Raw genomic sequence first — 14,656 nt, forward strand, 5'->3', positions numbered from 1 at the left:
TGATAAGCGAGCAATGAACAGCAGCTATTCCATGTTCCAAATGTTTGCCATAATCTACAGCTGAGCTGATGTGAATACGTCAATGTGTGCGTGAGTATACAGATGTATGTGTATGTGTGTTGTGCTTGTGATTGATAACATGTCTAATTGAATCACAACAACGAGCTGCAAGAGCAGAGGAAGGCTGTGTCTCACACCAATTCTAATCGCAATCGCAATGAGTACTTACAATTACACATGTTTGCGCTTCATTATCAGTAAGTAGCCAGAGCTGCGAGTTGTTCGTCACTTCTGATCGGTGTGTGCATGGATCCAAAACAATTCAGTTTCAGTTGAAATCGTTGGGTTTCGCGGTTCGGTTCCCATTGAATTCTCCCGCTGCGCCTTTCGCCTTTACATTGCATTCTGTGATATTCCCTTGTGATTAGATCCTGATCAGGACTTTTCACATTTATTTCAAAATTTTGTGGTTGTTAAATAAAGTGTTGTGGTTAATCCTTTCGTAACGCATTTCGAACTTTGTGCAATATACTTTTAATACACATTAACAACCATGCTGCGTAATAGCTATAAAGCGCTGCGCAACAATTTATTAAGCAATACCTGGAGAGCAGCCAGCTCCCATGGGCCCAGACAACCAGTGAGTGATTAAAGAAATACAAAATAAAAATATATTATATGCAGTTAAAATCAAAACATATTATTGAAATTAATATGAGCGATCAGCTATTAAAATAATTAATTGTGAATGACTGTAGTTTTGTTTCAAATGATGACGTTTTAAGAATCAGATGATTTTGCTTGGATTGTGAATATAGGTTTTAAGGTTACAGTGTGTATGTAAAACTAAAATGGATGAAAATAACCTTTTGTTTTATAAAAGCTGTAAAATATAAATTATTAAAAATTTTTAGTATTTGTGATAAAATTGAATTTAAATTAGTTAACAATCCATTTTGTTTTTATTTTCTATAAACTTTATCGAATAACAATGAAATTTGTTATCAAATAATTCGAAAGCCAAATAAAATTGCCCAAAATAATGACAATGACAATTATCTTTTGCATGTTTTATTGATTTTCGTCTAGGTTGTTGAACTTTGCTATTTGTTATGGTTATCAGTGAATTTGCGTTTTCGATGCAAACGGTTCAAACTAGTTCAAGTTAATGCCATGAATCGACTCACAATTTCGTATAATATACAATGCTAAAGTCTAATATTCACATATTGCTAATTATAAATTAGTGATAGAAGAGTGAATGTAGACCTTTGTTATATTCTCTAAGTTGAAAGTCAAACAATCCTTATCATATTGTAAGGCTGTGCAGTCTGCAAACATATTAATGGACTTTGCTTTCTATTGCCCAACACAATGCAGAATTGAACTAGTAAACCACATACAAATGAGTAGAACAGTAACCGGCTCAATGCAGATCGTCGGCAACAGTATATACACAGTACTCAGTCTGTATATATTATTAAAAAGCAAACGTGTGGACGACTGATAAGAGATAATTCTTTTGCGAATAAGTTGATTTAAATGTGGGGGAAAATTACCGACACACCACGACAGCAGTCACGGGAAGCCCAGCTGATGTTGACGTACTTGTCCGTGTATCTTGAATGACCACAGTCAATATGAAATTGCGTTAAATGGGTTGCCCATTTTTCCAGTGTCCATAGATTGGATTATATAAGTTACTGATTGGGGATACCGTTCATACTCATAGATTAGGCGCAAAATTTTCCTTGACACTAAAATTTAATCAGCACTCAATCAGCACCATAAAAATGGGCAACAAGAACAACAATAACAGGCGAAAAGTAGTTGAAGATTTGAGTTCGTTTCGTTCGATGGTTTTTATTATCTTTTATGACAAATCGGAGTGGCAACAGCTTGGAATGGCTAAAAAGGATGCTTGGGTCTAAACTGGGCCATCAAACTGCCTTTTGGGTTGAGCTAATTGAATGGACGGTTGAAATCGATTTATGTATTTTTTTCGGATTTAGATTTGGGTTTGGGTTCATGCTGACGTGCTGTAAATCATTTGCAGTGTTAGGTGCAGATTGAAGGACATGCAAAACATACAAAATAGAAATACGTTCGTACACATACAAAGTGTGACTGGGTGGTGTGAAAAAAAAAACAAAATGTATTTGCATGACATTCTGATAAAATGTCACAAAAAGCGTTGTCACAGCATGACAGCTGGCAGGACAATATGGCGTATACGTGTTAAAATAAATTGTAGAGTGTAAATATTGTATTACAAAACTACGTACAGTCTCGTCGAGTAACCGATTGAGAATGATTTCAACTCATTCGTGTTTTGTTTTGTTTTGCTTCGCCTCAGGCCATTCAATGCCCAATGCCGCTCGCCGTTTGCCTTTTCCAGTAAACTTAAAACCCCTTTAAATATGCATCAACCAGCCTTGGCCCCGGGCAAGGGTCGACAGCTGCATTTGCATATGTCCAAAGTCCGTAGTCCGCAGTCCGCAGTCTGAAGAGTCCGGCACCCTGCCTTTGACACTCAAAACGTTTTGGCTAGGTCAGGGTCATCACTCCGTCACCCTTCTTCTCTTCTCTTCTCCTTCCTCTTTCCTTTCCCTAGTGTCGACCGCTTTTGTCGGCGTCATCGTCGCCCCAATTTGACACGTGTTGGCAGTTATGGGGCAGCTATTGTGGGGTAAGCACCCAGCGAGCTAGTGTGTGTTAGAGTGGTGTGTGCGTGCACGGTACATCATAAAAAAAGCGAAACAGTGGAGAGAAAGAAAACATGGCAGAGCGAAACAAGCGTAAAACATAGCAAACAACAAGCGGCAAAACAGCGTAGAAATTGTGTAGAGCATGAGAATCAAACAGCTGTTGTCGTCTTTCTTTATGGCTTTATGGGGATAAAAGCGGGAATCACTTGGGAACTTTAACTTGCCATAATTGACGCCACATTAGACGCGCAAATAGGAACTAGAAACCCATAAAGTTTATCACTTTATCGCCCCAAGATTTATTAAATCTTCAAGAACTTTATAGTGAAATCAACAGTCAATTCTGATAAAGATTTTTCGCATATAGTCAATATGCTTATCTAAATCGATTCGTATATGATTTCATTCATAAATTATGAATACAAATTTCAAAGATAATAATTTTCTTTGATAAATTCGGAGTTAAATTTTCTCAAAAAAGTAATTAATAAAAATGCTAAATTTTTCAATACTTTTTTTTTTTTAAGTTTCTTTTCTGTTCATATAGAATTTGTCAATTGGTTTAATGGGTTTTCCCATAGTACGGGTCATCATTCTTTTTATACCATTTAAACCCATGGCTGACTCTCTTCCTGCCCATTTGTGAAGGTCTATTAAATGTTCTATGAACTTTTCCAAGTTTTATTTACTTTTACAACCATTTTTTCACATTTTTATGTGTGGTCTTATGACGCTTGCCTACGCATGACTATAAATTTTTCTGGCAGACGCAACTTATTAGGCAGTCAACAATTTAATTGCTTTATAATTGGATTTTTCGACATGCCTAAGCAATCTACCCTAGTCAGAAAAGCAACACCAATTTTTTATCATTGTGAAAAACATAGAATTGTAAAAGCATTTGATAAGAAACCCTAAACCGATTACGTGAGGCAGACTTAGCCATGCTGATCACAAACAATAACTCAAGGTTAGGTCTAGACGCTTGCCAACAATTTGCCGTAGAAGTCAACGAATACATCACGCATACGCCCCGCTGACAACAAGACAAGAGCGACGGCACGCTTATGATTGTTATGAACACGTATTTGTTGTTATTATATAGACTCGGTTTGTTTTGACGCCCATAACACGATAACACAATAGAGTGTGCTGCTTGTGATAACAGAACGAAATGGCCAATAACCAAAAGCAATTCCCAAATAACCCAAACACTAGTATAAAATAATATTTTTGCTGTCATTTTAGCCGATTTGTTGAGTGGGTGTGCGAGTGTAGTTTAATCGTATTGACTATTTTATAGCTGACAGCTTCATAATATTGACTGTCAATTGTAACGAATTGAAAATATTTACGCCTCAATTTAATTTACAATTGAGTTGTGCAATAATTGGCATTGAGTTTGCTTTTGCATTCGACTTTGTCGTCGCTTTTCCGTCGCCTTTTGCCTTTGATTTCATTGTAAAATATGTGAACACAAGTACTTTCCGCCTTTTTATTGCGCTTGAAAAAAAGCCAATCAATGGGAAGACTAAACAAAATGTTGAGTAGAGTCACTCAAGTGTGCATTGGGCGACGTAGACGACTCTGATTGATTGATGTGTTTAACGAAAATAAAAAGTTGAAATAACTGCATAATGGTCCAGAGAAGCTCTAATCGAAATGTAATTTTCTTTGGACTTAAAGTATTTTGTTATTTATTTTTCTTATATTTTATCCAATTTGTTTTATATTAAATATATATTATAATTCTTGAATGTTAAATGTGATTTTTAAATACTAATTTTTAAGCGAATTTGAAAAATTAGGTGTTTTTTTTAATACTTTTTCTTTTTTAAAAACATTGTCAAGATTTTTTAGTTAATGTGAAATACTTCTGTAGATGTTCTTCTTTGATTTCAACTGTCAATCCGTGTTATGTTGACGGAAGCACTTGCTGAACTGATATTTCCGACAACCGGGAGTCAATTGCGCTGCCTTTTGTTTTCCGGAAGAAAGCACGTAAAGCGTCATATATTGACTTACCCAATTGTGTGTCAATCGTATATGGTGTGTGTGCATGGCGAAGGGAATTGTACTTCAACTGCTGCAATGCATTTTGTAATAGAATTTCAATGCGAGATTTATGGTCTTGGTTGCGTTTGCATTTGCGATTACTGTAGAGCATATTTGTGATAAAATTCAATTAGCAATAATTTGGAATTAATTATGCAAGTGTAAATTGCAGGCTCAACATTGCGTATACGCAAAGTGAACTAAAAAACCAATTACCATGCATAATACTGAATTATTAGTTATAGCTGATGGCCATTTATTATGCACAAACTCGTATTTACAGCCAGACTTAGCGTCAATAGCTGATTATGATTTACACACGAGCACAAAACTGATTAGACGTAATGATGATTAGAAATCCAGGAACCAGGCGGTCTAATTAATTAAACTGCCATTTGTTGCTTTCATATTTGCAAACTCTTTGATGTCGTAATTTACGGCCTCATCGAGTTTGTGAGTGTGTTTACTGATTGATAGTGTTGATAACCACAAGAATCATTGACTTTGACTTTTGAATTATACTCGCATTTATGATTTGCACTCATATTTCTGAATTGATTTGTGTTTTTCAGCTGCTGCCGCCTGAGAAGCGCTTGGAGAAGGCGCATCCACAGTTCACGGAGCGCAGTCAGCTCAAATATGCCCGTCGTCTGGTTGTGAAACTGGGCAGTGCTGTGATAACACGTGAAGATAATCATGGCTTGGCCTTGGGCCGCTTGGCCTCCATTGTGGAGCAGGTAAGCACTGAGTTACGTATACGTAATATGTAAACTGTATGGCAAATCTCTCTACATAATACGAATACGCATAGATTTTTTGTTTAGCCTTACTCAATAGAATTGAACTACTTCTTCTGTTGTTATAGGTTGCCGAGTGCCACTTGGAGGGACGTGAGGTGATTATGGTGACCAGCGGTGCTGTGGCCTTTGGCAAACAAAAACTGGCCCAAGAGCTGCTTATGTCGCTTTCGATGCGCGAAACCCTTAATCCCAAGGACTCCAAAGAGGTGATACAAACAGGCAGGCAGGGAGGCAAACAGGCAAACTCCAGCTAATCCTTGGCTTATTTATTATAGTTCGATGGTGCCACATTGGAGCCACGTGCGGCCGCTGCGGTGGGTCAATCGGGTCTTATGTCCCTCTACGATGCAATGTTTGCGCAATATGGCGTTAAGATAGCCCAGGTCGGTTGACCACAATCCCAATCGCAATTTCCAATTATGAACACGAATCTGAATTTACAATTTTGTGGGTTTAGGTGCTGGTGACCAAGCCGGATTTCTACAACGAGGAAACACGCAACAATCTCTTCTCTACGCTCTCCGAATTAATTAGCCTAAATATTGTGCCAATCATAAACACGAACGATGCCGTGTCGCCACCAATGTTCATACGTGACGATGAGCCAGCTGGCGGAGCCAGAAAGGTGCAGCTTGATAATCCTTCTCTCTCTCTCTCTCTCTCTGTCTCTTCTATAATGCACTTTGATGCTATTGCAGGGCATCCCCATTAAAGACAACGACAGTCTGTCTGCCATGCTCGCCGCTGAAGTGCAGGCGGATCTGCTTATCCTCATGTCCGATGTCGATGGCATTTACAATAAGCCGCCGTGGGAGGATGGCGCCAAGCTCATGCACACCTACACCAGCGATGACATGAACAGCATTGAGTTTGGCAAGAAGTCTAAGGTAAGTTGCTGCTTAAAGGATTTCAGCAAATTCACTTTTAGTCATACTCAATTTTCACTTAAAATGTTTTATTGAATTTTAATTTTGCTGCAATTTATTGGAGATATAAATAGATTATTCACATGTTTTAAATGCCAATTAATGCAAAGCAATTAACATAAGCTTTGTATAAATATTAAATTTCAGTTAATATTGAATTTATTGTTAAAATGCTTTATATAAATAGTATACCAAATATAGATTTATAAGCAGAAATTAAACATGAAATGTCATTGGTATAATTATCTTCATGAATTATTTATGATAGTTGGTTATAGGATATATGCTTATTTTTAGCCACCTGCACAAAGTGATAGTCATGCAATCTGCAATTGTTTTGCTGTTTGTGCTATGGTCATTTCATTAGCGCAAATCTTGTTAAATATTTAAAAGGCAAAACGCGTTGACACCGCAGCAACTTTTGCACAATAATTTCTCAGCAAAGTGACAGGCACAGGAAGCGGAAGGAACAGCAGTAGAAGTTGAAGTAGAAGTAGAAGTAACTGTGGCAAGTGGGTGGAGTTGGAAGCCGTTGTAACAGCTGCAGTTTGCAACTTAATGGTGTTTATTACAGGCGTTTGTTTATTGCATGCTTCACACTTTGGTTAACTATTTATAATGCTCCACGGCATTCTCATTCTCTTCCCATTTCCTTGTTGTTTCAGGTCGGCACCGGCGGCATGGACTCCAAGGTAAAGGCGGCTACTTGGGCACTGGATCGAGGCGTTAGCGTTGTTATATGCAATGGCATGCAGGAGAAGGCTATTAAGACAATTGTGGGTGGCAGAAAAGTTGGCACATTCTTTACGGAATCAACGGAGAGCGCCAACTCCGTGCCCGTCGAGGTGATGGCCGAGAATGGTAAGTGGCATAATAGAGACTGGCACAATGAATTGTCCATTGTACAGTGTTCATTGTAGTTGTCGCCCAACAGCCATTAAAGAAAACACTTCAAGTCTAGCGGGACTAATAAAAATATCACAGCAAAGTTTTGCTATTTTTTTTGGAACAATTGCAACACGTTAAAAGTTTTTGAGCAAAACTAAAATAATTATTTAATGGTCAATAAAAACACGATACTTTTTTATAGTGTTTTCAAAACAATTGCAGAAGTTGAAAGTATTTGACGATTGAAGAAACATTTAAAGCTTCGGGGACACTCAGAGTTCTATATGGGTCAACAGAGAGTGTTATTTTGAGTGTGAAATGATTTGGTTAGTTGAGTTAATAGAGTGCATTACATTTAGTGACACTTGCGAAGTAGTTTTGGGGCTTGTCTCAACTAGTCCGGGTCTCGGTCCAAATGCTAAGTGGCTTTCAATGAGCGCGAGCAGTTAGCTTGTGTACAAGTTGGTAGTCGGTAGTTGGTTGCATGCCGGGGGGCAACACTCTTGAAAGTGCCTCTCGCTGACATAGTAGATATTTAGTTTAGACCAACTGTAGATGCCGAGCTTGCGAGTTGAGCAGAGCATAGAAACAAGGTCACAGTGGCTGCCTGTTGAGGTTTACCGTCGTCGTCGTCGTAGTTGCTTCCCAGTGCCTGGAGAGTAAATGGCAACAGTTTGGCCTGACGGCGCCAAGGGGTCTGGCTAAGGCTCGACTCGACTGGCATGTTGTGTTGCAATTTTTAGTTGGCAAGTTTAATTTAATTGTTATTAGAGACAGCTGAAACACGTTGATGGCAAACAGCTTGGGAAGTGCTTGTTAATTAGCAAGCTGCAACTTGTTGCAACTTTTATTATTTCTCACATATTTTGTTTTTTTTGGTGGTTGTTGAAAGTGGGCAGTCTATTTTTATGCTTGCAATAATAACAGCTTAATACTTGGTTTTGGAATGTTTTCTTTAGTTTCAAAAACTTTTGAAATATGTAAAATTTATTCGACTTATTTAATTTGTGTTAAGTTGAATATATAAAATTCTAGTTTGCTATTTGGAAAATGAAAACTTTAAACATAATTTAAACCAAATAGCATTTATGTTATTATATAAATGCTTAGAATATCTTAGATATTTTATATTTCTTCTATTGCTTCTACTCATATTTATTTTGTGGTTCTATTTTTTCGACATTTTTTGCTGGAGATGTTTGGTTTATTTATGTACATTTAACGTACATTTTTAAACTTTTTATTTTACATATTTTTTTCTTTTAACAAAATTAATACCTTCGGCATAAATTGTAATTTTGATTTGAAAAGTTAAAGCTTGTTTAGCTTGAAGCTGTATGGCCTTTGACGTTTTGACAGACAACCAGCTTAAACATCTATCCTTAGGCTATATTGCTCGAAGCAAATTTTATTACATATTCTTCTCTTCTTCCCCTTTGACAGCTCGCATTGGCAGTCGACAGATGCAAGCGTTGACCGCTGCCCAACGTGCCACAGCCGTAAACAACTTGGCCGATCTGCTGGTTAGTCGTGAGAAATACATTTTGGATGCCAATGCCAAGGACTTGGCCGAAGCCAAGAAGAATGGACTGGCCAAGCCGTTGTTGTCGCGTTTATCACTCAATTCGGCCAAGCTAAAGAATCTGTCGATTGGTTTGAAGCAGATTGCTGATGACAGTCACAAGGTAAGTGAAAATTAAATTAATTTGCAGAGTGAAAATGGCGGAGAGAATCACATTAAAAAAGTTTAGGCAAATTGCATTTGCTTTGCTGTCCAAAAATCATGTTAAAAATGTTGAAAATGCTGTTGACAAAAAAACAAAATAAAATTGTGTTAGTTTGCAGCATGGCTGCTGCTCTGGGATTTGTTCGCTCAGCAAAGTGGTCATTTTATGAGGCTTCAACAATGGATGCTTGCCGCAGCACAGCAACATGAGCAGCAACAACAAACTAACGAGAGCAACAATGGAAACTGAAACTGTTGTTCATATGCAGCAGAAGCTGCCATGCTTTAACAACATTATGAAATCTCCAAGCAATTTTACACTTCAACAAAAATTGACACGAGAGTCAGGTCAGAGGGGCAAGAGGGAGGAAAGAGTAAGACCTAAGCAAGTGGAAGATAAAAGACAGCTCAGTTTCATATATATACTCCTTGCCCGTATGCTGTGCTCAGTGCGTCTTAGCAGTCACATTAACCCGCACACACACACAGCAAATAGTGGCAACTGTTGATGAAATAGTGAGAGCGAGGGGAAGTTAGAAGAGTGGGAAAGGTGGGTGGGACAATGGGTGGCGCTTTTCCTTTACCAGCCAGCCATTTTATTGGATGTGATTGTGCGGAAACGCAAAACTTTTTGCTGCTTGAAAGAAAAACTTTTTCCCCATCACTATATACATACTATATGATATATATAAACGTATACATCGGAGTATATATAAAACAGAGGCAATGGCGAAATTGTGACACGAAATGGCGCAAGAGCAGAAATCATAAAATGAAAACAAAAAAAAAATGAGAAGCGAATTGCGAAGCAGCAGGAAAAACCCATAACGCACTCAATAAATGTTGGTGGAATGGCAAAAAGTATTCGTGTGCGACAAACAAATGTCGCGGACATTTTTATTTTGGCCGCAGGGCAGCAGTCAAAAGTTGAGTGTGATGTTGCACGTGTATCTGTCACAGAACAGCGAGTCGATAAATGTTCGAATAGGTGCCACAAACGCCGCTGACAAGTGGCAATTTTCCATTTGCAAAAATACTTAAAGTTCTTAAACACTTCAAAGTCATTTAATTTTCACATACTTTAAGTCAGAAATTTACATTTAAGTTCATTTAACCTAAAGCTAAAAAGTTATCAATGATAACGATCAGTTATTAACCATTTGCGCAAAAAGGGAAACAGTTTATTAACATGTTTTCGAAAGCAAATCGTCAAAGTTTCGAATGAGGCACTTACAGCGGATGCATTAAACATTAGTTTGCCACTTTCCAAGTACCACAAAGTCAACACTGAAACTTATTATGCTTTGCCATATTAACGGTGCATATAATGAACTTCTCTTCAAATTGAGTAGAACCAAGAGAGCGAAGCGCTTTTTAGGCGCGTCCAGAGCAAGCTGGCCATGACTTATCCAATTGTCCTTTGTAAATATAATTTAAAGTTTTTCGCCCTACGATGCCAAAGTCAATAATAATGACCATATAACCAAATTTACTCAGTGCACAACTTGAGCTCCGGCCTGAGGTTCAGTTGGAGTAAGAATAAGGGTATGACTTAGGGTTTGGGCATGTGCCATGTCTTGGCCATGGTGTTGGGCTTGGTTCATTCTCAGCAAACGAGGCAGACAGCAGCTGTCAGCACAAGCAACCCGCCTCCTATCTGCCATCCTCCCGCCCTCTTTCATTCAGATTTTACGTTGTCTGCAGCCAATTTCCAGCAGCAACGTTTCGTATTTTTTTTGTGTATAACACAAACGAAGCAGGGATTCAAAATGGGGGCAGCAGCAGCCCATTAAAAATAAATAAAGATTACGACAAGATGAACGTCTTGATTTATGTAAAACAGCCTCGGCAAAACGCCCTCGAAAATGGACGCCTGGGATTAGAATTGGCAACTGGGCAGCCCATACACCATCATGCTATACGACTATTGAGTTATTTATATGTATGGCTCAAATCGACCCCCATATGGCGTACTCTGCGTATGAGTAATGCATTAAGTGCTGACTTGTCAATTGCCTCACACTTATCTTTTATGCAGAATGTGGGTCGCGTCCTGCGTCGCACTCAACTGGCCGATGGACTGGAATTGAAGCAGGTGACAGTGCCCATTGGTGTGCTGCTGGTTATCTTCGAATCCCGCCCAGACTCATTGCCCCAAGTGGCTGCTCTTGCCATGGCATCGGCCAACGGTTTGCTCTTGAAGGGCGGCAAGGAGGCTGCGCATAGCAACAAAGCCCTAATGGAGTTGGTCAAGGAGGCGCTGAGCAGTGTGGGTGCCGAGCATGCTGTGTCCCTGGTGAGTTACATTACAATCGATGTCACCTCATCACTCACTTCGACACTAAATACTGAATACGTGTGTGTTAGGTGTCGACACGCGAGGAGATTAGCGATCTGCTTGCCATGGAGAATCACATCGACTTGATTATTCCTCGTGGCTCCTCGGAGCTGGTGCGCAACATTCAGGAGCAGTCATTGCACATTCCCGTACTGGGTCATGCTGAGGGCGTTTGCCACGTCTACATTGACAGGGATGCTGATCTGAAGAAGGCGCTGCACATAGCTCGCGATGCCAAGTGCGATTATCCAGCAGGTAAGTCAAAGATGAGCATAAAATGAGAAAACTTTTTTGATTGTTAAATATAATTAAGGTGTAGAACTGTAGATTGCAATGGCAACCTTTAAGGAGGTTTTATTAATAATATTTCTTAATAATCTATTATATTTGAAAATTATTATATTAAATTTTCTAAGCATATTTACAGTAAATTATAACGTTTCATTTGGAATTAAAATAGTAATAAATGTGTATTATCGTGTATCAATATGCATATACATATATCCTTTTTATTAAAATTTTTGTAAAACAAAGTTCATTTGTATTTAAATTGACTTCTTATTTTGTATTTGTAAGTACTTAAATAATTATTCATTTTCATTTTTTTACTTGATTTAAAATATTCAAGCTTCATTTTTATAAAATGTAAAATGCATTTAATTTTTGATATCTTAAGTTTTTATTTTACTTCTATATGTGCATCTTATAACTTATCAATTTGAATTTTTTATATTTAAATTTCCATTTTTCACATTTAAAGTACTGAATTCTATTCTATCTGCAATATGTTATTCAAGTAAAATTATTTATTTCCATTACTAAATTACATTTACTAAATTAGCAATTACTTATAGCTAATTAAATTTGTATTAAATTTGGAAACTGCGAAATTTAATTGAAATCTCGTTCATTACTAATTGCAGCCTGCAATGCTATGGAAACGTTGCTCATCCACGAGGATCTAATGAGTGGCGAGATTTTCAACGATGTCTGCAACATGCTGAAACGTGAGGGAGTCAAAATCTATTCGGGACCGCGTCTGAATCAGCAGCTGACATTCGGTCCTCCTGCGGCAAAGAGTTTGAGACACGAATACGGAGCGCTGGAGTGCTGCATTGAGATTGTGCCCAGCTTGGAGGAGGCCATTAATCACATACATACGTACGGAAGTGGACACACCGATGTCATTGTAACGGAAAATGGTATGAAAATTGAAAATTAATTTCAATTGCTTTCAATTGAAGCAGAAAAATTGTTTGCTCATCGCCCACATGGGAGTAGAGTTTCGGATGGTTAGCGGAAGGGGAATTTTCTTTTGAGCTAATGACAGTTCAATGTGCGGGTTATAAATAATTGTTGTGAGCGCCCCTATAATGCATAATGGTTGCTGAAATTTTGGCATAGTTCGATTTATGGCCAAAGCCTACGGTGTTAAGAGAAGGATATAAAATGTCATTCAATGCAGATAGAAACTCAAATGGAATTACAATGAGAAATTCGAATTTGCTTGTCAAGTTTATTTATTTGGGATTTCATTTCCGCCTAGTTGATGTTGGTCTTCAAATAATAGGAGGCAATTTGTGTAATTTTGAGCTTAGCTAAAGACTTATGGCCTTTGAATAATATTTCAAAAAGTGTTTTTGTGGTGACATGTGAATTTTAATTTGAAAAAATATGTACAGCTCAGCCATTTGTAATGTAATTTGTATAATTTGAATGGTGAATGCAAATGCACGTTTGCCACTGTGTGATCTGACCTGTGTGGTAATTTAATTAAAAATGCCAATGTCAAACAACGACGGGTAAACGAGAGTATAAGCCAAGTTAGCTGTGCATTTGCATGCGTGATGTGTGACGTCATCGAAATTGTCGTGGCATACTAGTCGTATACTCACTCGAATTCGTAATGAAAATGCTGGCTGGGGTCAGGTTTTGTTTAGCTAAATCAATTCGTGATGGCTGCCACAACAAATTTAAATCATTTGGGAAATTAATTTTGTTTAGCATTCAGAACGTTCTCATGTTTGCATATTGCATATTGCACAGACTGCATATTGCATTTTCTATATGGTATTTTTTGCCTTTTTACGTTTCCATTTTCATTTTCCATTTCCCATTTTCTATTTCATATATATATTTTCCACTTTCCGTTCACAATTTCTCTTACTGAATTGTTGTTTTTGTTGCTTTTTTTGTCCATTTCGTGCAGATGCCGCGGCAAAGCATTTCCTTGGCAGCGTGGACAGCGCCTGTGTGTTCCACAATGCGAGCTCGCGTTTTGCGGACGGTTTCCGGTTTGGCCTTGGCGCCGAGGTGGGCATCTCAACGGCACGGATCCATGCACGTGGCCCCGTCGGCGTGGAGGGGCTGCTGACAACCAAATGGATACTCAACGGTCAGGATCACGCTGCTGCGGACTTCGCTGAGGGAGGAAAGCGCACGTGGATCCACGAATCGCTACCCATTGATTAGTTTACCTTTCGCCTGCACTTTTTGTTTGTTCGTTTTAGTTTCTAAGTTCTCTATGTACATACATACATATACATATTTGTAACATATTTGAAAGTAAATTGTGTTTTTGGCAATGCGGTGCACCTGATCAGCAGCAGCAGCAACAGCATAATGATGGCGTGATGGAAGTGTAATTAACTGGGCTTAGTCGCTGTAAGTGTAAGAGAATGGTTACTGTTGCTTGTGGTAGCTGCATGATGACAGCTGCCAGTCGCGGCCACATGGGAGAAATTAATTTGAGTGGAAAATATTTGAGCGGGCAACTTGCTTAATTAATAAAATGTGTAGAGCAAAAGGGAAAACTGTCAGCGCGTGTCTTGGGCGCTAAAGTTTCTCAGTGCTGGCGCAAAGTTCAGTTCAGCATATGCCACGCCCACACACAGCTGCACACAAGGATGAAGTTGTAGTTGGAGCCAAAGCTGTTCGTGAAGCTGAAGCTGAATCGCCGTCGTTGACGCTTTGTTGACAGTAAAAATTAAATTAAAATGACTCAAGCTTCGCCCGGACGCGGATGGCTATTCGTTGCACGGTTTTATTTTTTAGACGAGCTGAGCATGGAAAGCAATGCGAAAAAAATATTGAAAATATAATCATAAATTAGCCATAAAACGTGAACAATTTTCGCTGGCCGAAATTTCGATGCCACTTGGTATGCAAGCGTCGCCAAGTATTTTAATTTTTATGTGCATTAAAGCAAGTTTTCA

At 38.4% G+C, this 14,656-nt stretch overlaps 1 protein-coding gene across 1 annotated transcript; it reads left to right on the top strand.

The window, feature by feature from the left end:
* The first annotated feature begins 321 nt into the window (after positions 1 to 321).
* On the top strand, positions 322 to 13,999 carry LOC132789321 (delta-1-pyrroline-5-carboxylate synthase). Its single transcript, XM_060797255.1, has 12 exons — positions 322 to 640; positions 5,336 to 5,500; positions 5,629 to 5,769; positions 5,839 to 5,946; positions 6,021 to 6,188; positions 6,262 to 6,450; positions 7,155 to 7,350; positions 8,821 to 9,062; positions 11,142 to 11,399; positions 11,471 to 11,696; positions 12,365 to 12,643; positions 13,651 to 13,999. The coding sequence occupies exons 1-12, from the start codon at positions 554 to 556 to the stop codon at positions 13,911 to 13,913; spliced, it is 2,322 nt and encodes a 773-aa protein (XP_060653238.1). The 5' UTR covers positions 322 to 553; the 3' UTR covers positions 13,914 to 13,999.
* Positions 14,000 to 14,656: the final 657 nt, after the last annotated feature.

Source organism: Drosophila nasuta, chromosome 3 (assembly GCF_023558535.2).
Source record: "Drosophila nasuta strain 15112-1781.00 chromosome 3, ASM2355853v1, whole genome shotgun sequence".
Lineage (NCBI taxonomy): Eukaryota > Metazoa > Arthropoda > Insecta > Diptera > Drosophilidae > Drosophila > Drosophila nasuta.

Coding starts and splice junctions, on each gene's coding strand:
- LOC132789321 (XM_060797255.1), top strand. CDS start 554: ATGCTGCGTAATAGCTATAAAGCGCTGCGCAACAATTTATTAAGCAAT. Junction 5,501..5,628: donor TGGCCTCCATTGTGGAGCAG/GTAAGCACTGAG, acceptor CTGTTGTTATAG/GTTGCCGAGTGCCACTTGGA. Junction 5,947..6,020: donor ATGGCGTTAAGATAGCCCAG/GTCGGTTGACCA, acceptor TTGTGGGTTTAG/GTGCTGGTGACCAAGCCGGA.